Genomic DNA, 24,254 nt, shown 5'->3' with positions numbered 1-24,254 from the left:
ATACATCACTTATAATATACCCAATCATTTTCAGTCAAACATTACATAGCTCATTTAAGTCCTTCCTTCTTTTAAACCTCATTCCTCTCATGTATGTATTGTTCCCATAGTTCCCATTTTTCCTATGTAGTTTGTTCCTACCCTTTTCTAAAGATCTGAATTCCAGTTGTTTTATCTCTGTTACTATAGTCACTACTTCTAATGTAATTGGTTTAGATTTTGATTTCCATTTTCTAGTAATTGCTTTTTTGGCAACCACCATAATTAGAGACAGTAAGGCCTTCCCATGTCTAGGCAATGCTTTTTCTGTATTTTCTGTGCTCAATATTAAAGTTTCAAATATTTTATTTAAACCTTTTTAAAACTTTTAGTGCTCACAGAATAAGTAACATTTAAAAACAAATACCATGGTTAACTGACAGCCCTGTCAGAATGTCATTCACATCATCACCAACCACGCCTGCACGAACAAGGATGGTGTGTCCTAATATAGTCACCAGGGATTTGTGTAACAAATTTAGTAGTAATGGGAGTAGTGTGCAGAAAGTGTAGACTGCTTAAATATGCATGTGTTGAGGTGTAGATCCTAAAGAATGAAGTATTAGACTATTGTGAATATGGCATTTCAGGATACATTTGTGTAATAGGGCCCAAGTTTTATTCTGGGTACACTAAATAACCCAAACATATTGCCGTTTCAGTTTTTTTTTCTTTTTTTGTATATTTCGGTGCAGTTGGCTGGCATGGACCTCTTACTATTTGATCAAAGCCTTTTATGTCAAGACTAGCTAACCAATGGAATTTTATTAGTCCATTTTTAGTGTAGTAGAGTGGGGATACCTTCCAACCCATATGAGCAAACTCTTGGTCCTCTTCTTTGTAGTATAACAAACTTTGACGTCACCAAACATGGGAGCAAGTTATATTTTTGTACAAGTAAAGCTGCTTTCATTCATCTAGACTGAGCTGAATAAGCTTCCTTTACTGATGAAGTAGCCAGATACCTTCTGTGCCAGTTAAAGCAAGCTGTTATAAAGTAAAATAAATTGGGTAATTAGAGAAGTCAAGTTAGATAGCAGGATGCTGTGATCAGCTAGTATTAAAAAGTGAAGTAGCCAGTGTTAAAAACAAAACTCTGGAAAGCTGGTGTACAGTGTTATATCTGCTATATTTATTGCTTATTACTTTCTGTTCTATTTGCAGCACCTAGAATTCCTCCAGATAAAAGAATTTTTACCACTACTCACTCACCAAACTGTGTATTTCAAAATGTAGATGAAAGGTAAGCTCGATTTTAAGTTTGTGATGACTGTAATGTGAAAAGACATGCCTGTAATGTGACATTTGTAATTTGTATGTTCATGTGTGCATTGTGGAATAGTGGAGTTGGAAGATCTATCTAATGAGATGGGCGTGTAGGTGGACCTAAAGTAACCCTAATTTTCCTGTAAAAACAAAGTGGAAACTTAAAGCAATAAAGATGTTCATCTCTGAGGATTTTCATAGTGATGCAGATTGAGGACTTGGTTCATAGGAGCTATAAAGTGGGACCCTTACCAAAAGAGTTATACAGTTGGGAACCTAAGATATAAGAAAGAGCCTAATATCAGAGATGTCAGGGGACCTGAAGGCAGATAACCTGAAGCAAGGCCGGCAAGCAGCAGACAAGGAAGGTCTAGGCATTCGGTATGAAGTAGACTAAAGAAAACAGCGTTATTTAACTGTTGTGAACTATTTGTTGTGCCATTTAAGTTTGAAAGTTATTTGAAAGCATCTCAAAATGTTATCAAACTTGTATATTGTTTTGACAAGTTTATTTCAATAAAGACATGTTTTAATATATAAATGCAGCCTTTGTGTGTTCTTTGAAAGGAAAATATTTGTGGTATATGTTCTTTGTGCATTAAAGTTAAAGAATGATGGTTGAAAATGCATGCCACAAGTGGAATTCCTTAATTTGCTTACAAGAGACGAATACTGAGTGTGTGTGTCTATATATATATATATATATATATATATATATATATATATATATATATATATATATACATATATTTATTTTTATTTTTGCAGTTGTTGACCAGGACAGTCCGACTGGGTGGTTAGCCCTTTTTCAGCAGAGGCCCAGGGGGAAAAGCCCCAAGATACAGTGCGACTTAAAGTTGAAATATACTAAGATGAAAATGTACATACATCTAAGTTATACTGGTATTAACATAAGTAAAAAATATACAGATTTAGACATTTGAAGTACACATAGTACATCAGTAAAAAATAGCTGCAAAATTAGGAGGATACACACATAGACTTTACATATAAAGAAGACTGTACGTAGTACAATTTTGTTGTCTAGCATTAATAAAGAGGATTTGTCAAGTGTAGCTGAAAGGGTTAAGTAATATTTAAGAGTGTTAGTGTTATTTTAGTCAAAGGAAGTATTAGAAGGTAATAGGAGCCTGTTTAATTGGGAGAATGATGTATTAGGATATTTGGGTGTCAGTATAGAGAGTACATGGAAAGAGTCTGTTAAACTAAACTACAGTAATTTGATAACCACCATTCTAGAACTAATCAAAAGATGGAATAAAATGTTCTTCACAATGGAGAAGAGGCTCTCTTTAATTAAAATGATAATTTTACCTAAAATTTTGATGTGAAATTGTTCAATCTCGCCGTTTGTTCTTGCACACGGGTTCAGAGCCGATCCTCGGCTCTGAGTCGGCCGCATCACCAGCACCGCATCTTCGAGAAAGCTCGAGGCACAGTAATATCCCATGATCCTCAGGTGCTAACCCTCAGATCTAGTTTGCCACTAGCAGCAGATCGCATATGAGAGGCTCGGGCCAGTATATTTTTTCTATATTTTTTCATTTAGTCAGTTTATAGTTAGTTCTTAGTGTTTAAAATAGTTTTTTGATAAGTAATTTAGTGTAGAAGTGTTATTTGAGAGTGTATTTTAGTTAGAATAGATAGTTTAATTTTTACTAGTTAAGGCCTGCGGTTTTTTTCTGTCAGGATTGACAGTATTTTACATAGTCCTTTGTAAATTTTTGCCTTAACTCTTTTTTTCTTCTTATATATATGTATTATAGTGTGCTGTGTTTTGAATATTTCTATAATATAGTAGGTTAGAGTTAAACTGTTGGTTTATTATTATTATTATTATTATTATAGACATTTAAATTTTACACACATATTTATATAGTGTGTTTTTTCTAAGTGTGCTGTGTTTTTGGACATATACTATATATATTCAAAATGTCAGAGAAAGCCAAGTCAGGCTTTAAGAGATGTCAGTGCGGACAGAAGATGTCCATTACTGATAACCACTCATCCTGCGTCTACTGTCTTGGCCCTCTCCACTTGCAGGAAGACTGTTCCATTTGTCATTCCTTTAGTGGGAGGGTCATGCTGGAAAGACGCAGGAAGTTGGTTGACAGAGGGTTGCTTAAACCCGAATTTCAAGAGGCCCTGTATAAGGCTGAACAAGTGTCAAAGTCTTCGAAGGGGTCGAAGTCTTCAAGAGTGTCGGAGCCCAAGTCATCGGCTCCAAGCACCTCTTTCCAGATTCGGACGCCGGCTCCTATGACCTCAGTGCCAGGCGTCGAGCGCTTGTCTCTAATCGAGACTCGGGTCTTGGAGCTGGTGTCAGAGGTACCACCGCCTTCTATCCTTTGCTCGGTGACGGCTTCGGCCCCTTCGACCCGTTCTTCGAGGCCGCTTTCCGACCCCGATGTGGACAGAGTGGTACAGAAGCTAATGGAGAACTCGGCTCTGTCCAAATTAATCGAGGTTTCGTCCCAGCTGGTTTCGAAACTCGAGACTATTCCTGTCCCTTCGACACTTCCTCCTCCAAGACCCGTCGAGTCATCGGAGCTAGGAATCGAAGAACCGATGATCGTAGAGCCTTTGGTGCCGAAGCCTCCAGTAGCGCTATCGGCCCCGTTGACCTCGACTCCTTCGGAACCAGCCAGAGAGTCTCAGAGCCGAAGATGTTTCCTGGGTTCCGGGGGGGACAGTTGAACCGAGATGTCGGTTCTGACTCTTCCCCTCGGTGCCTCGGCTCAGATCAGTTCGGATCCGTCCTCTGTGTCAGAGCCCATGGTTCCGATTCCAGAGAAACGACCACCATCTTCGGATCGGGTCGGATCCTTGGATCGGGGCACCGGTGCCTTCACCATCATGAGGAAGGTCTTGTCTGATCAGACACATACATCATCAGTCTCTTCTTCTCCTTCCCTGAAAGGCCCGCGTTCTGCTTCTGTGCCTTCGGTCCCTACCAAGCGTCGAGACCCAATGACTCAGACAGCCCCACAGGGCGAACCCGGTTCCTCGGATGCATCCCCAGAAGCCCCCGCTGAGGATGTTCCGAGGAAACGATTGTGCAAGAGGAGGCACATTGATTCCCCCCAGGAATCTCTCACATCTGATACCGATTTGGATGAAGCAGAAGGGTCCCCACGGTCCCCCTCTGAAGATGTCTCGTTTGCGGACATTTTGGAAATCCTGAAACAGAGGGGAGACTGGCATACCCTTACCCCTTCTGTCGATGAATCGGTCTTGCTGAAGGCATTTGGGGCTCAACCTTCTACCTCCTGGGTGACCCCGCCATTTGACGAACTCATGGATCTAATAGCCTGGAGGGCTTGGGAAACGCCCGATACAGTGGAACCAGTCCCCCACAAGCCAAACAAATACATGACGGTCCCCCCAAGACAAATCTTACCTTACAAAAGGAGTTCCCGTGGACTGTGGTGGTGGCGGTGGCCACTAAGAAGGAGATGTCTGAATCATCTTCCTCTGTTCATCCCCCTAATAAGGATTCCAGGACGATGGACAGGTATGGGAAGCGTGTATTTAGTTCTGCGACTTTTTCCATCCGATCGCTCAACTACCTTATGCATTTCACGTGTTTACAGAGAAATCTCATTAAGAAACTGGGAGATACACTCCAGGGAAACACAGATGCTGCTGTCGCCGAGAAAGTGACAGCGCAACTTAACACCCTAAATTCTATAGTGAACTCGTCCATGAGGCTGATTTCGTACGCAGCCGAAGGGTCGAGTAGAGCGGCAGCTTCAGCGATCGCCCTAAGGAGTCAATCCTGGTTGCGCTTATGCTCCTTTGCGGAAGCCTTCAAGTCTTCGTTTGCCAACGTCCCCTTTGATGGTGCCTCCTTGTTTGGGCCCAAAGTAAAGGAGACTCTCACGAGGTGTGAGCAAGAATGGAAGACCCTGTCTGCCGTAGGGGTCCGTTTTTCCGCCTCATCTAGACCCTACCCCAAAGGGCAACGAGGCGGAAAAATGTGGTTCCGAAAGACTCAGGGATCCTTTCAGCCCACCCAAAGTGAGGCCCCCTCCAGAGGCAGAGGAGGGGGAAGAAATGGAAGACGCCGCCCAGCCGGCAGAGGGGGTCCGCAAAATCAGGGCGACAGAGATACCTTCTCTGGGAAGCCCTTCCAGCACTCCTGAGTGCAGGCCCGACTGTCCTACTCTGGTAGCAGTCGGGGGTCGCTTGGCACTATACCCAGAGGCCTGGCTAAATCTTACATCAGATTCCTGGGTAAAAAGCATAGTTACCAGAGGCTACAACATTCCATTCATTAGAATGCCACCCAACCCCAAAAATCTCCCAGACGTTCCACCCAGTCTGCGAGACCAGGCAACTATGGAGATAAGAAGGTTGCTCGAAAACAGAGCCATCCAACCAGTCCCGGCAGACCAAATAGGATCCGGAACTTACTCAAGGTTCTTTTTAGTTCCAAAGAAAACAGGGGACTGGAGGCCAATTTTGGACCTCAGCAAACTAAATGCCTTCGTGAAAAAGGAAAAGTTCCAGATGGTCACGCTACAGTCAATCCTTCCTTTTCTGCAGGAGGACGACTGGATGTGCTCTATAGATCTTAAAGACGCGTACTACCATATCAAGATGGCCAGGGCGTCCAGAGATCATCTGCACTTCCGGCTGGGAGCCAGTCATTTTCAGTTTCGCGCTCTGCCCTTTGGTCTCACCTCAGCCCCCAGGGTGTTCACCAAATGCATGGCAGTAGTAGCGTCTCACCTGAGATGAAGGGGATTCCGGGTGTTTCCTTATCTAGATGACTGGCTCCTATCCACCACCACCGAGTATCGTCTTCTGCAAGCCAGGGATTACACCATCAACCTCTGCTCCTCCCTAGGCATAACAGTGAATTTTGGAAAGTCTGTCTTATCGCCGTCACAGCGTATCTTATTTATAGGAGCACAGCTAGACACTTCCCTGGCTCGAGTTGCTCTTCCCCCACCAAGAGTGTCAGACCTCAGACATCAAATTTCGGTCCTTCTCCAAAGCAAGAGAGTTCCTGCGCGACAAATATTAAGAGTACTAGGCTTGATGGCAGCCTCCCTTATCGTAGTCCCCTTAGGCAGGATGCATATGAGGATTCTTCAGTGGATGCTATTCGCTCAATGGTCTTACCGACATCTTCCACTATCTCACGAGATATTGATCAAGAACTCTTTCAAAAAGGATCTCCTGTGGTGGATACACAGTCAAGATCTAACACTAGGACGACCGTTTGTGTTACCCAGTCCGGTAGCAACTCTAACCACAGACGCTTCCCTGATAGGGTGGGGGGATTTTTTCAGGGACAAACAGTCCAAGGTCAATGGTCCAACTTGGAGTACAACCTGCACATCAATGTCCTAGAGCTGAGGGCAGTGTTTCTAGCGTTGCAACACTTTCACAAGTCCTTACCTCAGGGAGCAGTGACAGTTCAGACAGACAACATGTCAGTAGTCTGGTACATAAACAAGCAAGGGGGAACCAGGTCTTACCCGTTATGCAGAGAGGCCCTCAGAATTTGGCAATGGGCGAAATCCACCGGACGCTTTCTGATAGCAACGCACATCCCGGGGACATCCAACGTAATCGCAGACAGGCTGAGCAGAGCCATCCTGTTCCCTCACAAGTGGTCCCTCAAATCTCAAGTGGCGGAAGAGATTTTCCGCAGATGGGGCCAGCCTTGCTGCGACCTGTTTGCATCCCCATTGAATGCCAAATGCAAAAGCTACTTTGCCATGTTACCCCCTCTGGGTGGTGTCCCCAGGGACGCACTAATACACGATTGGCCCCCGGGTCTCCTTTACGCCTTTCCTCCTGTTCCACTAATTCCCAGATTCTTGCAGAAAGCCAAACGTCTGGAGAGGACCATAATACTGATAGCCCCATTCTGGCCTCGACAAATCTGGTTTCCCCTCCTTCAATCTCATCAAGTGGAGGAACCATGGATTCTGGACCCGGAGCCAGACCTGTTGACACATTCGTCGGGAGTTCCTCACACCTTCCTCAAGTTCCTCAAACTGACAGCTTGGCTGCTCCGCTTCCCTTCTTAGCCAGGTCAGAGTTACTATCCCCTGCAGTACAACACATTATTGTATCTTCTCACAAACCATCTACAAGGAAATTGTACAACAGCAAATGGAACCGTTTTGCGTACTGGGCCTCCAAACAAGGTATAGATCCATTCGGGGCTCCAGTACACAAGATACTAGATTTCCTTACCACACTTTTTCAAGAAGGTGCATCAACCTCCACAATAAGGGTACAACTGGTGGCTATATCCAATTTTCATGTTGGTCGGGGAGACAGTTCTCTTATGTCCCACAGGCTTTGCAAAGCTTTTATGAAAGGTACCTTTCACCACCATCCCCCCTTTCGTAATCCAGTAGCCCCTTGGAATCTTAATCTCATGCTGTCACAACTCATGTTGCCCCCATTCGAACCAGCCGCCAAAACCCCGTTAAAATTTCTTTCGTGGAAAAGGTTGCCATCACTTCCACCAGGAGAGTTTCAGAGTTGCAGGCTCTATCTATCCGACCCCCGTACATGATTTTTCACCCAGACAGAGTAACCCTGCGCACCAATCCGTCCTTCCTTCCGAAGGTTTGTTCCATTCAAAACATCAATCTATTGAACTACCTACCTTCTTCAAAAACCACTCCAATAAGTTAGAATATACGCTGCACAAATTGGACATCCACAGGCAGCTGAGATTTTACTTAGGACAAAAGAATACAGAAAGTCAGACCAGCTATTTGTCTCATATGCTGACCAAAGGAAAGGACAGGCGGTAACGAAGGTTACCTTATCCAAATGGCTCTCAGACTGCATAAATTTTGTATATGCTGAATCGAAACAACAACTCCCTTTCAAACCCATAGCTCATTCTACAAGGGCGATTGCTACCTCTTTACCCCATACCGCTCGTTTGCCTTTAGATACCAATTGTGCAGCAGCAACTTGGGCAAAACCACATACTTTTATCTCCCACTATAAACTAGACAAAAACTCCAGGGACAGGGCGATGTTTGGTTCCACTGTACTCAGGAATGTTCTCCCTTGAGCCACCCAGGAAAAAGGAGCTAGGGACGCTACCCGTGTGTAAGAACAAACGGCGAGATTGAACAATTTCACATTAAGAAGTTATGTTCTTACCATAACGTTCCATGTGAATTGTTCATCTCGCCTTTGTTCTTACATTTCCCCCCTCCATCCCCCGTCCTGCGGTCTGGGAGAACGGGTTCAACTGAATTCTTGTTCAGTCTTCTCTAGACATTGTTAGCATTCAGCTTATTACTTTTGGCTCCGAACCCATGTGTAAGAATAAAGGCGAGATGAACAATTCACATGGAATGTTATGGTAAGAACATAACTTCTTATTTTATATACAGTAATTGATACTACCCCCAAAAAAACTTATTTAAAAAATTTGATTCCATTTACTTAAGGAAAAGTAATGGGATAGCATTCCCTAGCTTAGAAATTTATTCCAAATCAGTTGTAATTAATGTAATATTACATTGGATCACACCTACCTATATATCTGGCTGGAAATCAATACATGAGATTCGTATAACTGATGTCAGAAATATAGAAAGTCAATTTAAGGAACAATATGGAATAAGTAGAGTTCATTGGCTTTTACGTTAATTTTGTTTATTTAATAAGTTTGATCTTTTTCGTATGGCATTAATCAAATATTTAATAACTTTAAAAATATAATTGATTGTAATTACAACATTAAATGATTTCTATTTCTTATATTCCCTATAGCATACACCCATGATTGCATAGATTTTTTCAACATCAATGCAATGCAAAATGTAAAGGAAGATCACTTGATATTCTGGCATCAGTTTATTGAAACCACTAAACTCTCATGTAGTTTTGATAATACTAAAGACAGTTGGTTGTTTATGCACTCATTACAGCAGTTTATAGAAAAAAATGAGAGCATCAATCAACCTAGAGACTGAATCTATACCTAGTTTGATTCAGCTTTTTATTAGGTGTCTTGAAAAGACCGATGATCAAAAATTATCTCACCTATCTGTAAGATACTAAGAGAAGACACTCTAAAGTTTGACTCAGATTCTTGGAATTACTATGTAAAGACTAATGGAGAACAAATATCTAATGATTCAAAAAAATTGTTATTGAATTTTACGTATGGTACCCCTTCTTCATTATACTGGAGATTGTATACATGAACATTTATGAATAGGAGTTTCAATACTCCACATAAAATAAATCTTATACTCAAAAACAGTGAAAGTAAATGTTGGAAATGTGATGAATTACTAGAGGCCAACTGGGTTCACATGTTCATTGACTGTAGAAATGTTCAGTACTGAAAAGACTTCAGATATTTTGTAAATGCTTTATGGTCTTATAACTGTCATATTTCTAGCTCACTAATCCTATTCACTGTTCCTCTACCTAATGTAATACCTAAATCTCAGATTCAGTTACTCTGGTCAATTCTTGCAATTGCCAGAAAGTTATTACTTTGAACTGGAAAAGTAAACAAGATTTGATGTTTAAGGATTTTATTAATTTAGCAAAAGTTGTTTGTTAAAAAAAACTGCAAACCATTTGTTATAGAACTCATAACATTACTCATAAAAAATAGCATGGGAAAATTTAGAAAACCTTTTGAACAAATACTGATAACTTCTCATGGATAAAATGATTGTTTATCATGGATGAATGTAAATATTGTAAATAGTTTTGTTGTTTTATTGTATTTGTTATATGTACATTTGCATATATTTATAATGAAAACAAAGTAAACATGTTTTTGAAAAATAAAAGAAGGTAATAGGTAAAATACAAAGGCTTTTGAAAAAAAGAAGATATGTGAAATACATGAAGGTGACTTAGTAGGAGAGTGATTAAGTGCAAGTTTAGATTGGTAGTAATTAGAACTACGACATAGTATTATTCAGCTGGGATTAAGACAGGAGCAGAGCCATGATTTTGTAAATTTATGGGGGTTTGCAGTGGATAGTATTGCCTGAGGGGTCATGTTCCATATTCTAGAGATACTATCGGAGAAAAGAGAGTTCCCGAGGAAGTTATTAGATCTAGTTACTTGTAGGAGGAGCTTATCAGAAGATCTGAGATGTGTGGTGTTTGATTGGATTGTAAGTAGGTTTTGAAGAGCTGGAAATTTTTCAGGTTGATATATTATCTTATGGGCAGTTGTGAGTTGGGTGAATATAAGGTGGTTGAGTAGTTCTAGCCAATTCAGGTTCTGTAGTGCAATACAGGGGTGCTGTCTATAAGGGGACTTGTTAGCAAATTGGGCAGTTTTATTATTACATGCCTCAAGTGTGGTTAGCTCGATTTTTTTCAGGTTGCTTAAAATGGTGGAGGCAAGCGATAGATTGCCTTGAGAAATCTGTAAGATAGGGTTTTGCTCTATTTAGGGAGCTGAGCTTGATATGAACATTTTTAATGACGGTTGCCACATGTTTATCAAATCTGAGGTTATTGTCAATTGTGATACCTAGTAGTTTGGTGTGCGATAATGGCTCAATCTTGGTGTTATTTGAGGAGTAGATATGGAAAGGTTTATGCTGGTTTGTGGGTTTGTTGCTTATGAATAGTATTAGTTTTATTTTGTTGGGGTTGAGTATTAACTGTGAGCTGGCAAGCCATGATTCGATAGCAGTGAAAGAGAGCTGGGACTTTTTGTGAAGGTCAGGGAGGGAGGCTGCTGCACAAATAAGCGTGCTATCATCTGCATATTGTATTTTTTCTGAGTCTGTTGCGGAATGGAGTTTATTTGTAAAAATGTTAAATATCAACGGACCTAGTATTGAACCTTGTGGTACACCTAGTGTAACTGGTAATGTAGGAGAGTATTCATTGTGCCATTTTACTGCTTGTAAAATGTTACTGCTGATGGATGCTCCTGGAACCACTGATGAGCAGAGTGACTTAGTTTAAGTGATAGGAGTTCTTGTAAGAGCTTTTGGTGTGAGACTGTATCAAATGCTTTAGACATGTCTAGGAATATTGAGGCGACTAGTTGACCACTGTTTCTAAAGTGGTTAATGGTGTCTGTAAAACTTAGTAGTGCTGTGGTGGTGCTATGACTAGGTCAAAAACCATGTTGTGTGTGGGTTAGGAGATTGTTGGAGATAAGGTAATTCATTAGTTGTGAATGAATATATTTTTCTAAGACCTTGGATAGGGGTGAGAGAATTGCGATAGGTCTGTAATTAGCAAGGTTGGTGTTGGTTCCCCATTTGTGTAGTGGTATAATGTAGGAGGTTTTCCAGATAGTGGGTAACATGGTATTCAGTTATGGAGCGATTGATTAGTATTGATATTAGATAGGCTATGGCTTCTGCTGATATATTTAGGTAGTCAGCAGGTAGGTTGTCAGCAGCAGGGGTGGTATGGTTTAGTTTGCTAAGCATTCTTTTTATTGAGCTTGGTGATACTGTTTTGAATGCAAAGCTGCTGGTTAAATTATGGGATTATGGGGGGATTTTTAGTGTAGTAGTAGGATTTGTTTTGGTAAGTTTTAGGATGGAGCTAGTAAAATAGTTATTAAATTGGGTTGCTATGCTTTCTTATGTATTAGCTATAGAGGGAGTTGGAGTGACAGATTGACCTGGCTGTAGTAATTGATTAATACATGCCTACATTTTTGAGGGTTGTTGTGGTACTTCTGTTGTGCTGTTATATAGCAGGATTTTTTTAATCACTTTTTACTTTTTTTTTTTTTTTGTTGTTTCTGAGTTGGCGGTAGTTAGAGTTGTTGGGTTTTTATCAGAGTGGTATTTTGCCCAGGCTTTGTCTCTAGTTTTAAGGAGTAGTCCAGTGTATTTTCTTAGCCAGGGGGTGTAGTTTGCTTTAGTTCTTGTGGTTCTTAATGGGGCTTGACTATTGAGTATGGACAGGAAAGTATCATTAAAATATGACACTGCATTATCATGTGGTAGGGATATCAGCAGGAACCAGTCTCAATGTTTTAGGGCATGTATGAAGTTTTGAGTGGAGAAATGTTTTTTTGTTACATATCTGTTTAAAGGTAGTTGTTTTAGGGGGATGTGAAGTTTCCCGGAGGAGGTAAGTTGGTAGATGGTCACTTAAACTATCGGGGAGACATCCTGCCAGACTAGCAAGTACAGGTTCGTTGGTTAAGATCCAGTCAAGAATTGAGTGTCTGTTAGATCTTTTTGTCTATGCGAGTTGGAGTTTTTATTAATTGTGAGAAGCCTTGTAGATTTATGAAGTTTGGGGGATTTTCAGATGAACATGTTGACCAATCTAGAAGTCTCCCATGATGGTTTCTTGGAAGAAGGTAGAAGATATCCAGTGTAGGATATCCTCAATTAAGATGGGTGTGTGTGTGTGTGTGTGTGTGTGTGTGTGTGTGTGTGTGTGTGTGTGTGTGTGTGTGTGTGTGTGTGTATATATATATATATATATATATATATATATATATATATATATATATACGTGTGTGTGTGTGTGTGTATATATATATATATATATATATATATATATATATATATGGGTCTACTTCTAAATTTTCAACTTTCAGAATGTCTAATTGCTTTTGTACAAGACCATAAGATCAACGTTTTGAAAGTTTGAACCATTTAAATGGAGATTGCCATACAGCGTGGAATGGTATGTTTACCATTTCCTCACTGTAGTGCAGTCTTGGAGTTGGTATATTTAATTAGCAGGGGGTGTGGGGGGTGCAGGAAGGGTTGCCCCCCTGCAAAAACGTAAAAAAAAAAATTTTTGTTTTTATTTTTTTTATTTAACTTTCGAACTTTTGAAATGTCGCTCTTATGGTCTCTACCATAAGCGGTTTGTGGTTCTGAATTTTATAATATAAAATGGATAAACATTGAGATGGCAAAAAGTCGACATAGAAAATGTCATCCAAAAAGTTTAATTGCTTATGGTCAAACCATAAGATCGAAGTTTTGAAACTTCAAACCATTTAAATGAGATCACCTTACAGTGTGGAACGGTATATTTACCGTTTTCCTCACTGTAGTGCGATCTCAGAGTTGGTATATTTAGTCAGCAGAAGTTTTTTTTTGTTTATTTTTACTTTTTATTATTTATATTTCAAAGTTTCAAAACTTCAGTCTTATGGTCTCAACCATAAGAAATTTGAACTTTTAAAATTTCAAAATTTAGAAGTAGACCCGTATGTATATTGACCACACACAGCACACATTCTGAGATGCAGTCTTAAAGCATGCACATAAAAAGTGTTTTTGCAGGGGGATGCCCCACTGCACCCTGTCTCCACATACCCCCACTAGTTAAGTATGACAGGTTCAAGATTTCGTAATACCAAGGAAAGGGCATATTCCCCAGCCAGGGTATTGTAGCAATGTCACGCATATTATATTTGACTGACCAAAAAAAAAAATGGTCAACTGAATAACAATTCGGCATAGTTAAGACTCCCACATATATTTACATATATGAATGCATTTGTAGATGTAGGTATATGTAAGACAATGCTGTCAAATAACGCAGCATTAATTGTCATTAAAAAAATCTTCTCAGAATTTTCACAGTGAAATATGCATGCTGCCAAGACATAAACATGGAACAGTAGATCACAGAACTTTGTTTTCTGCAAAGGGGTAAGTCACACTATGTCCCCCACCTCCCCTGCTACTTACCATCTCTGACATCATACAGTAGTGGGGAGGGCATATTTCTCATCCCCACTATTATAGCAATCTCGTACTAGAACCATTAATCAGCCCTGTGTTTGTATGTATATATATCATAGCACAGGAAACCAGCGTCAGCAAACTGAACAACTTCAGGGAACTCAACCATAAAAAATCCAATCACCCCCAGTGCTTTACTCCATATTATTGTTTTGGTAGTTGAGCACTTTTGTCTCTATTGAACATTCAAGAGACTTCTCCAGAACTAACATAAAAATATCTCCCCCTCCACTTATAAGCTTAAAAAACAAATCAAACGACATAAAAAATTTACTGTATATTAAATCAGCTCAAGTATGAAACTCTGAGTAATTATTATGATTATCTGTCTTGAGAGTTCACACAACGATTAAATAATCGTACCTATTCTTATGTATAGCATGTACCGTATACAACTAAAAATAAAAAATATATATTTTTTAAATATCTATAAGAAGCACTAAATCAAAAGATAGTTTAAAAAAACCTTAATAAAAACCTCCTCTTCTATGATTAACATCTATAATTTCTCCCTTTACACAGGTTCTAGAGAACAGCACACCGAGAACAAGGGGTATACACTGACCCGTCAGTACAGAGCAGCACTGGACATCAGAGAAGGGGTCGAGGACCCTCACAGAAGAGATGCAAAGGGGGAGTAAGAGGAAGGACATATTAAAGTTCCCCACTCAACAAATTCCCACCCCATTGTAATAACCTATGACAGAGTAGTAACTAGTTGTAATGGTTACAATATTTTTAACTGTAGTCAAGTAAAAATAGCAAAAAGTACATTTTAAGATGTCCATCATATTGATCACTGCTACAACATAGCCTTAGCTATATGGGTTATACCTAGCCAAGGATATAACAGCCAGCCAGCTTCCAAAGCTTCAGGACACCTTCCACGTACCCTAACTGTCAGGCAGTTCAAGCTGAGCTGACTAAAAGACAAGTTTGGGTGTGAAACCCATCAAAGCTTTACTGCTGCCAAAGAGTACACTCTTGTGAGGCTGTAGAGGATCAACAGTCGGCTTGTGCTTTTCTTTGCTGGCAGATAAGTTCCCTTTGGGGGGAAACTTCCATTTTCTTAATTTTATTGATGTTTTATTACATTCCTGTTTAGGAAAGTTATTTTAAAGCTAGAAGTGTTGTGTTTTAAGGGTCTTCTCAGGACTGTAATGTACTTTTCAACAAATTACTTTTTTTCTGTCGCTTTAAAAGTGGTGTTAAGTAAGTGAAAACATTTTTTTGAAGAAATTGTTTATTTTACTTTTGTGAGACTGAATTAGAGTTTTAAAGTGCTTTTTACTGTGTTTTTCAGTCAAAAAATAATTGTTGTAGACTGGTAGTATTCACTGGCAATTACTGCTTGCCTTCGCCATGAAAGAAGTACCATTTTGAGCTTGAAAATGTAACAGACTACCAGTCCAGTTGGTCCTTCTAGCCACAAAAAGAAAAAATTGAGCAAACGGCCTTTGCAACCACAGCAGGCTAGCAGTTTTCTTCAGGTGCAGTTGGGTGACTCTGCTATGGTCATTTGTTGTACCTCAGATCACTCATTTTTAACCCTGGATCCCTCTGGTGTAGCACCTACAGTCACTATGGACTGGGGTTAACCATGTCCTCTACAACTGTTGGAGTATCCTCAGTAGGAAAGGGAGAGCCACTCTTGTCTGACAGGGATGGCTTCCCTGTTGTGACTTAATGCCATGCCCTTCCCTGAGAAACCTGCTGCTGACATTAGTAACATGATGGGCTCCATTTTCCTATCAAAAAGAAACAGAAAACAACGCATGTGTTTAATCCTCCTCAATTTTCTTTGAATAAGAGTAGTTTACTGGGTCTGGCTAAGGGTTTAATGTAGACTGTTGATCCTTGTAAAGTAGCTAGAATGTGCAACTGTTTTAGTGATAGAGCACAGAGGTTTCTCAGTCCATCAGAAAATAAGTTGTTAAATAAGGATTTTCCACAACCTACACCCATTCCTCCTGTTCTGTCTCCTTTAGAGGATGTATGTGTTACTGCCTGCAATTTTCCTGATGGCCAGCTGCCCTAAAAGGCAGATAGTCTGTATAAAAGTTTCTCTGTCTTTCAAATTTTACATACTTTTCCAAAATCTGATCCAGTAGCTATAGATGTTAAGTTGTCTATCTCGCCTTCATTCTTGCTGGATGGGTTCGGAGCCGATCCTCGGCTCCGACTCGGCCAATACTAAAGCTCGAGAGCTAATTCCACCGGCTCGAGGCTCTCCTATATCCCACAATGCTAGGCGGTAACTACTCCGATCTCGTTTGCCGCTTAGCTGACAAGGTGCTTTTCTACCGGCTCTGGCAGGTTAGTGAAAAATTATTCTATTTTCAAAATCTTTAGACCCCTATTACTTAAGTATAACCTTTAGTTTTAATTATCTTTTTCCTTGAATCGATTCACCTGTTTTGCCCATATTTTATTCCCCTTTAACTTTAGGCCTTAGACCCCTTCCCCTCCTTCTCCTAGTCCTTCAGTGTGACTGGAATTTAATATATTTTTTTAAAGGCGTGTGTGTGTGTGTGTGTGTGTGTGTGTGTGTATGTGAGTGTTTTTATTACTTAGGCCTTTACTATGTCTAAGGACTCCAAGGTCTCAGGCTTCAAGAAGTGTGACTCGTGCTGTCAGAAAATGTCTCTGACAGACGGTCACACTTCTTGTGTGTATTGCCTGGGACCTTTGCACCTGCAGAACTCATGCCATGGTTTCAGCCCTGGAGTCCTGCAGGAATGCAAAAATAAATTGATTTTGCGTGGCTTATTAAAGCTTGAAGGCCCCCCGACCCAGTCTGTGTCGGGGAAGCCTTCTAAGACTTCCAGACAGTCAGCTCCGGCTTCAGAGCCGTCCTCTGGAAGCATCAAAACTGCTTCGACATCGGCTCCGGCTGGAGCCGATGTTTCCAAGCCTCATACTATTACCTCGGCTCTGGCCGGAGCCGAGGCTGATAAGACTCAGTTGGCTCCGATACTCTTATCAGAGCAACCTTTGAGAAAGAGATCTAGGTCTCCCTCCATCGGCTCCGTTCGCTCGACACCAGGATCCCCTCTTCTTTCGGAGCGGAGCCATAGATCGCATTCCTCACTGTCTTCCAGGCTATCTGACCACGATTTGCAAAGGGTAGTGAGTAGACTTCTCAAGTCCGAGGCACTGGCCCAAATGCTTCATAGCCCGACTCATCAGTCAGTGGCTATTTCTGTCCCTCAATGTATTCCTCCTCCGACTCCTTTGAGCTCGGAGCCGGGGCTCATCGGAGCCATGACTGTCGGCGCATCAGATCCGATACCTTCCCTTTCGGCTCCGTCGTCTGCTCCGATCTCCTCTTTGGAGGGATCTCGGCGCCGAGCTTCCCTCGTCAGCTCCGAAGGGGCGAGTGGCATCGGACCCTTGTCCGACCCCGATCTCCCTCTCGGTGCTTCGGCGCTGGTGAGTTCGGCTCCGACATCGGCCTCGGAGCCATCCCTGTCGGTGCCGGGGGGTCCTGGTCTCTTCGGAGCGGGGACCTCCGGCCTTGCCCGATAGGGGTGCCTTCGAGGTCATGCGGAGCGTGCTAGAACCAATGTCTGCACCACAGTCGGCTCCGTCAGCCCCTCCATCATCAGTGCCTGCGGTGATTTCTACCCACCCCCTTGCTTCAGACCTCAGAGAGCCAACTCCTCAAGTTTCCCCAGTGGGAATTTCCTCCTCTTCCGAGGCCTCTCCTGACCCAGTAGGAGAACCCCCTAGGAAGAGGCAGTGCAAGAGGAAGCACATTGACTCCACTGAGTCTATCACCTCTGACACTGACTTAGAGGAATCTGAAGGTTCCCCTCGATCCCCCTCTGAAGATGTCTCCTTTGCTGACATCCTTGAGATCCTGAAACAGAGGGGGAACTGGCAAGCCCTTAACCCTTCAGTGGATGAGTCAGTGTACCTTGAGGTGTTCGGCTCTCGCCCTTCTACCTCCTGGGTGTCCCCTCCCATTGACCCCCTTATGGAAGTGGTGGCAAGGAAGGCCTGGACAGCTCCTGATTCAGTGGAACCCACCCCGAGGAGACTGTCTAAGTTTATTACTGCCCCTAGAGATAAAGATTTTTTATCAAAAGGTGTCCCCGTCGATGCCATGGTGGTGGCCGCAGCCACTAAGAAGGAGTTAGCCGATCCTTCGGTACCTGTCCATCCTCCTAATAAGGAAACTAGGACCATGGACAGGTACGGTAAGCGGATGTTCTCATCAGCGACCTTTTCAATGCGGTCGCTGAACTACTTATGTCACTTCACTCTTTTCCAGAGAGATTTACTCAAGGATATGAGTGAAGAGGTAAAGGATTCAACAGCTGAGGGGTTCCAAGAAAGGATGAACTCCCAGTTGGCAACCCTAAACTCCATCGTTAACTCCTCCATGCGGCTTATCTCATATGCTGCGGATGAGGCGAGTAGAGCCGCAGGCACAGGCGTTGCCTTACGACGTCACACCTGGATGCGGCTGTGCAACTTTGCGGACCCTATCAAGGCGTCCTTCACCAATTCCCCCTTTGATGGATCATCCTTGTTTGGTTCTCAGGTGAAGGATACATTGACTAGGTGCGAGGTGGAAGGTAAGACTCTCTCTGCCGTGGGAGTCCGTTTTTCTACCCCTTCTAGGCCTTATCCCAAAGGTCAGAGGGGAGGAAAAATGTAGTTCCGTAAACAAACCCAGGGAGTCTCGTTTGACGCACAAGATCGATTCCCCTCTAGAGGCAGAGGGGGGAATAACAATAGACGCCGCCCTAGAGGCAGAGGAGGTCCGCAAAACCAGGGTAGCAGAGAAACTTTCTCTGATAAACCCTTTCAGCATCCCTGAGGAGCTGCCCGGCTGTCCACCTTCGGAGGCAGTCGGGGGAAGATTATCCCTGTACCCAAAAGCCTGGCTTTCCCTTACACAAGACAAATGGGTACAGTCGATCATATCCGAGGGTTACAAAATTCCCTTTATTCACATTCCATCCCAACCCAAAGGATCCCTTCCAGACGTTCCACCCAGTCTAAGGGAACAAGCAGCACTAGAAATTTCAAAGCTGCTATCAAAAAGAGCTATCCAATCAGTCCCAGCAGACCAACAAGGATCCGGAATCTACTCCAAATTCTTTTTGGTACCAAAAAAAAACAGGGGACTGGAGACCCATACTGGATCTCAGCAACTTAAACAAGTATGTCAAAAAAACAAAATTCCGGATGGTCACGCTACAGTCCATTCTACCCTTCTTGGGTCAGGACAATTAGATGTGCTCGATAGATCTTCAGGACGCGTACTACCATATCAAGATGAACAGACGCTCCAGGAGATTTCTCTACTTCAGGCTGGGAGCCAGTCACTACCAGTTCAAAGCCCTGTCCTTTGGTCTCACTACAGCCCCCTGAGTGTTTACCAAATGCATGGCAGTGGTCGCGGCTCACTTGAGACGTCAAGGATTCCAGGTGTTTCCATATTTAGATGACTGGCTCCTTACTGCCACCACCAGACATCAACTACTTCTATCCAGAGACTTCACTATCCAAACTTGCCAAGCTCTAGGCATTTCAATAAATTTCGAAAAATCTGCCTTGTTGCCTTGTCAATCTATTACCTTTATAGGCGCCACATTAGACACACTCAATCTTTCAGCCAGACTTACAGAGCAGAGAGTGTCAGACATCCGCAAACAAGTTTACCTTCTCTTACAATGCAACAAAGTCAAAGCCAGACTAGTTTTGAAGGTATTAGGACTCATGGCAGCAGCTATCCGGCTTCTCCCCTTAGCTCGCTTCCACATGAGGATCCTCCAATGGATGCTGTTTACTCAATGGTCCTTCCAACAGCTCCCGATGTCCCACACCATATTGATAACTCAATCCTGCAAGAATCAACTGTCTTGGTGGATCACATCACCTCAGGTTCTCCAAGGAAGACCCTTCACTCACCCCCCCCCAGTCGCCACGTTGACAACAGACGCCTCCCTGATCGGGTGAGGGGGGGGCATTATCAGGGCAGGACAGTCCAGGGCACGTGGCAACCTTTCGAGTGCCACTTGCACATAAATGTCTTAGAGATGAGAGCAGTGCTTTTAGCGTTGCAAGCCCTTCACGACTCTCTTCCCACAGGGACTATTGCAATTCAGACGGACAACATGTCCGTAGTGTGGTACATCAACAAACAAGGCGGAACCAGATCATACCCCTTATGTCGAGAGGTACTCAGACTTTGGCAATGGGTGATCTCTTCTCAGCGTTTTCTGGTAGCAACGCACATTCCCGGGAAGTCCAACGTGATTGCAGACAAGTTGAGCAGGGCAATTCTCATGCCCCACGAGTGGTCTCTGAAGAAATCAGTACTGGAAGAAGTGTCCAAAAATAGAAGAGGTAGATACGCCACAACTATCGAAGCAAACCAGGTGGATGAAAGTAGAAAAATATCCTTTTATTTCATACAAAGTAAGCGCTTTCACGTTACAAAGAACGCTTCATCAGACTTTAACATAATACAAGAAACTCATCACATTTAAATACTCAGAAAGCACCAGTAGCACACTTCATCAATATCACATGTGTTCCACATCAATTCAACTCCTTCACTTTTAAAGGTATAGAGAAAGAAATATATATACATATCTATATACAGGTATACGTATATATAAACTTACATTAAATATCTACATAAATCATAACTAACTGATAAAACTATTTTGTATGTATTAAAAGATGCATATAAATATAAATATATATATATAAAATACCTATAAAAATACTTATAAAAATACATATAACAACACACATAAAAACACATAAAAAACTTACTAACTAATTTAATGCACAAATGGTCTATCTATTAAAAATGGTTTCAAAGATAACTTATCATTAAGGCCATGCCCCTTATCTGCTGCTAGCTTTATTATCCACCTAGCTTCTGTTCTCTCTGTTTTATTCCTAATATTGCCTAATCTTTCTGTCTCTAGTAACCGTCCTATGGCCATGAATCTAAATACATGTGTAGTGTCATTTTGCAGAGTATGCTTAGCTAGGGCATTCCCTTCATTCTCTCTATGGAAGAAGTGTTCCAACGATGGGGCCAGCCTTGCTGTGATCTTTTTGCTACTCCCCAAAACAGCAAGTGTCACGACTTCTAAACTCTCTTCCCGTTACCAGGCCATCCCACCAGAGACGCTCTAGTCCACGATTGGCCCCGGGGACTTCTGTATGCCTTTCCCCCTTTTCCACTGATAACTCAACTAATTCAGAAAGCAATCTCCTTGAGAGTGACAATGATCCTCATTGCCCCTTACTGGCCTCAACAGATATGGTTTCCGTTCCTTCATCGTTACCTTTTGGAGCAGCCTTGGCATCTGGACCCAGTGCCAGATCTGTTGACCCACCAATCGGGCCAGCTGCACCAATCTCTTCATTCTCTCAACTTCACAGCATGGTTTCTCCGATTCCAACCTTAGCCAGGCTTCCCTTAATATCTCGCTCGGTCCGAGATATCTTGATAGCCTGTCATAAATCTTCTACCCTGAAGATTTACAATAGCAAATAGAAATGCTTCTCCTTTTGGGCAACATCAAAAAATATAGATCCCTTCACTGCACCTATCCAGTCTATTCTAGACTTTCTAGCAGAACTCTTTCATTTAGGCTCTTCTTCATCTACCATTAGAGTTCAGTTGGCTGCTATATCTAATTATCATGTAGGTGTCTCGGAGTCCAGCATCATGGCTCACAAGCTCTGCAAAGCCTTTTTAAGGGGCATTTTTCTTCTCAAACCTCCAATCAAGGATCCCCCGCCTCAATGGGACTTGAACTTGGTTCTGGCATCCTTAATCCTTCCCCCTTTCGAACCAGCGGCTTCATGTTCTCTGAAGTTGCTTTCATGGAAGACACTTTTTCTAGTAGCCATAACTTCAGCGAGAAGGGTATCTGAACTCCATGCTCTGTGCAGTCGCCCTCCTTACTTAGTGTTTCACAAAGATAGGGTATTCCTTCGTACTAATCCATCCTTTTTACCTAAGGTTTCCTCTCAAACAAACCTAAACCAAACGATTGATCTCCCCGTCTTTTTCCCTAACTATTCCAACAGGTCAGAACAAAAGCTACATTTTCTGGATGTTCACCGCCAACTTGGATATTATTTAGACAGGACTAAACAATTCAGGAAATCTGATCAGCTTTTTCTATCATATACGGAAGGGAAATTGGGCCTTCCAGTTACTAAAGTTTCCCTTTCTAGATGGCTCACCTCTACAATTACCTTCATCTATGAGATCAGACAACAAAAACTACCTTCAAGACCTAGAGCTCATTCAACTAGGGCATTAGCTACATCCGTAGCTTTTCAGGACAGGCTGCCAATAGATTCCATTTGTGCAGCAGCAACTTGGGCTTCTCCTCATACCTTCATTTCACATTACAAATTGGACATGGTCTCCAGAAACCGTGCCAACTTTGATTCCACTGTTCTCAAGAGTCTGTTCCGATAGGCCACCCGGGATAAGGTGCTAGGGACGAGGTCCCATCCAGCAAGAATGAAGCCGAGATAGACAACTTAACATTAAGAAGTTATGTACCTACCATAACGTTCCATGTTAGTTGTCTTCTTCTCGCCTTCTTTCTTGCATCCCACCCTCCTTCCCCCAAGCCTGGACAGACCGATAGGAATTCATTTTGTGATCTTCCTCTGAAAGAGTTTCATTCCCACACGTTCTACCACCTCTATTTCCCCTTTTGTTAGGTCTGGGATACCTTACACTCTGGTTTGTATAGAGGTGGGTTACCCTTCTCCATGCTATGGAGACTAGAATTGCTTGGTGTAGCTATCAAACGAGATCTGAGTAGTTACCGCCTAGCATTGTGGGATATAGGGGAGCCTTGAGACGGTGGAATTAGCTCTCGAGCTTTAGTATTGGCCGAGTCGGAGCCGAGGATCGGCTCCGAACCCATCCAGCAAGAAAGAAGGCGAGAAGAAGACAACTAAAATGGAACGTTATGGTAGGTACATAACTTCTTATTTTAGTTGATTCCTCTGCTCCTAAGCACTTAATTCTGACTGGTCACTTTTTAACAGCTTAATTTCAGCTCTCCCAGTGTAATAACAGAAAATCAGAAAAGAGAGCCAGTGAACTTTAGCAAACCTGAAAGAAAATCGGTCACAAAAGGTGAGGAGAAAACACTGGCTTGTGAAGAATATTGCAGCTGTTCAACAAAAGGCAGTTCAAGGTCCAGCTTTGGTACAAGACATGATTTCCAGTAATCTAGAGGAAAAATAAGTCAAATGTGCTCAGACCTGATTAAAATAAATGAAACACTGAAGGAGTATATCCACTCAAATAACAAAAGGCTGGAAAACTAGAATACACTTTAAACAGATATTCAGATGAGCTGATAAAACTGCAAATATCAGAGGTTAAATGAAGAAAAGGCTGGTGAGTATGACTATTCAAGAAGAGATGTTTTAAAAAATGGTAGAATTAAAGAACAGAACATGTTGGAAAAACCTGAGATTGTCTGTTGTACCAGAGAATCTGGAAAGAACAGACTTGCTTTAATTTTATGAAAGCATATATAGGCAATTGGATTGATACTCCACAGCAGAAGTTGTAATTGAAAGGGCACATCATATGTATGCTCCAAACCTGACCATGAGAAAGCAGTCAAGACTTTAATAATAAAGATGCAACCCTACGAGCAGAAAGAGTTGATTCTGACAAAACTCTGCAGAAGGACAAAGTACTAAAGGTAGGAGGAGGAGTGTTCATGAAAAATAATTACTCATTGTACACCAGGCAGAAGAGGAGTAAATATGTTCCAACAGTCAGAAAATGTTGAGAAGAGGAAGTGAGATTCAAGATGCTGTATCAAGCTATCTTCAGAATATTTTTTCCTGGAGGGTCAAAGTCATTTTGATGCAGAGCACACTAAGGAGGAAATACTAAAGTTTATTCAACAAAAAGTGAGATATCAAACAGAAGGGGATTCTGCTTCTTTTTTTTCTTTTGCTAATAAAGCTCTTAGAGAGACTGTGCCAGTGAAACCTTTTCCAATGTTCTTAAGGAAGATGCTTGAGAAGCAAAAAAAGAAAAAGAGTTGACTATAACAACCAGGAGTAATTAGACATGAACCAGAGACTGGATTGGCGAGATGGGGACCAACAGGAAGAAAACCAGCAACTCAGAAAGTAATAAATATGGAATTAGAAAGCATCAGTCACATTTGT

At 41.9% G+C, this 24,254-nt stretch overlaps 1 protein-coding gene across 1 annotated transcript in view; it reads left to right on the top strand.

Annotated features, from left to right (window-relative positions):
* PER2 (period circadian regulator 2) overlaps positions 1 to 24,254 on the top strand; it is a 1,339,110-nt gene that overhangs the window by 456,738 nt on the left and 858,118 nt on the right. The window contains exon 11 of the mRNA XM_044070032.1: positions 1,204 to 1,282. Coding sequence (XP_043925967.1) covers positions 1,204 to 1,282 — 79 coding nt within the window. The remainder of the gene's footprint in view (positions 1 to 1,203; positions 1,283 to 24,254) is intronic.

The sequence above is a fragment of the Protopterus annectens genome, chromosome 4.part1 (genome assembly GCF_019279795.1).
Source record: "Protopterus annectens isolate FY-2018-M chromosome 4.part1, PAN1.0, whole genome shotgun sequence".
Classification (NCBI taxonomy): domain Eukaryota; kingdom Metazoa; phylum Chordata; order Ceratodontiformes; family Protopteridae; genus Protopterus; species Protopterus annectens.
The sequence above is the reverse complement of the archived record's forward strand: the minus strand, read 5'-3'. Positions and strand labels throughout refer to the sequence as shown.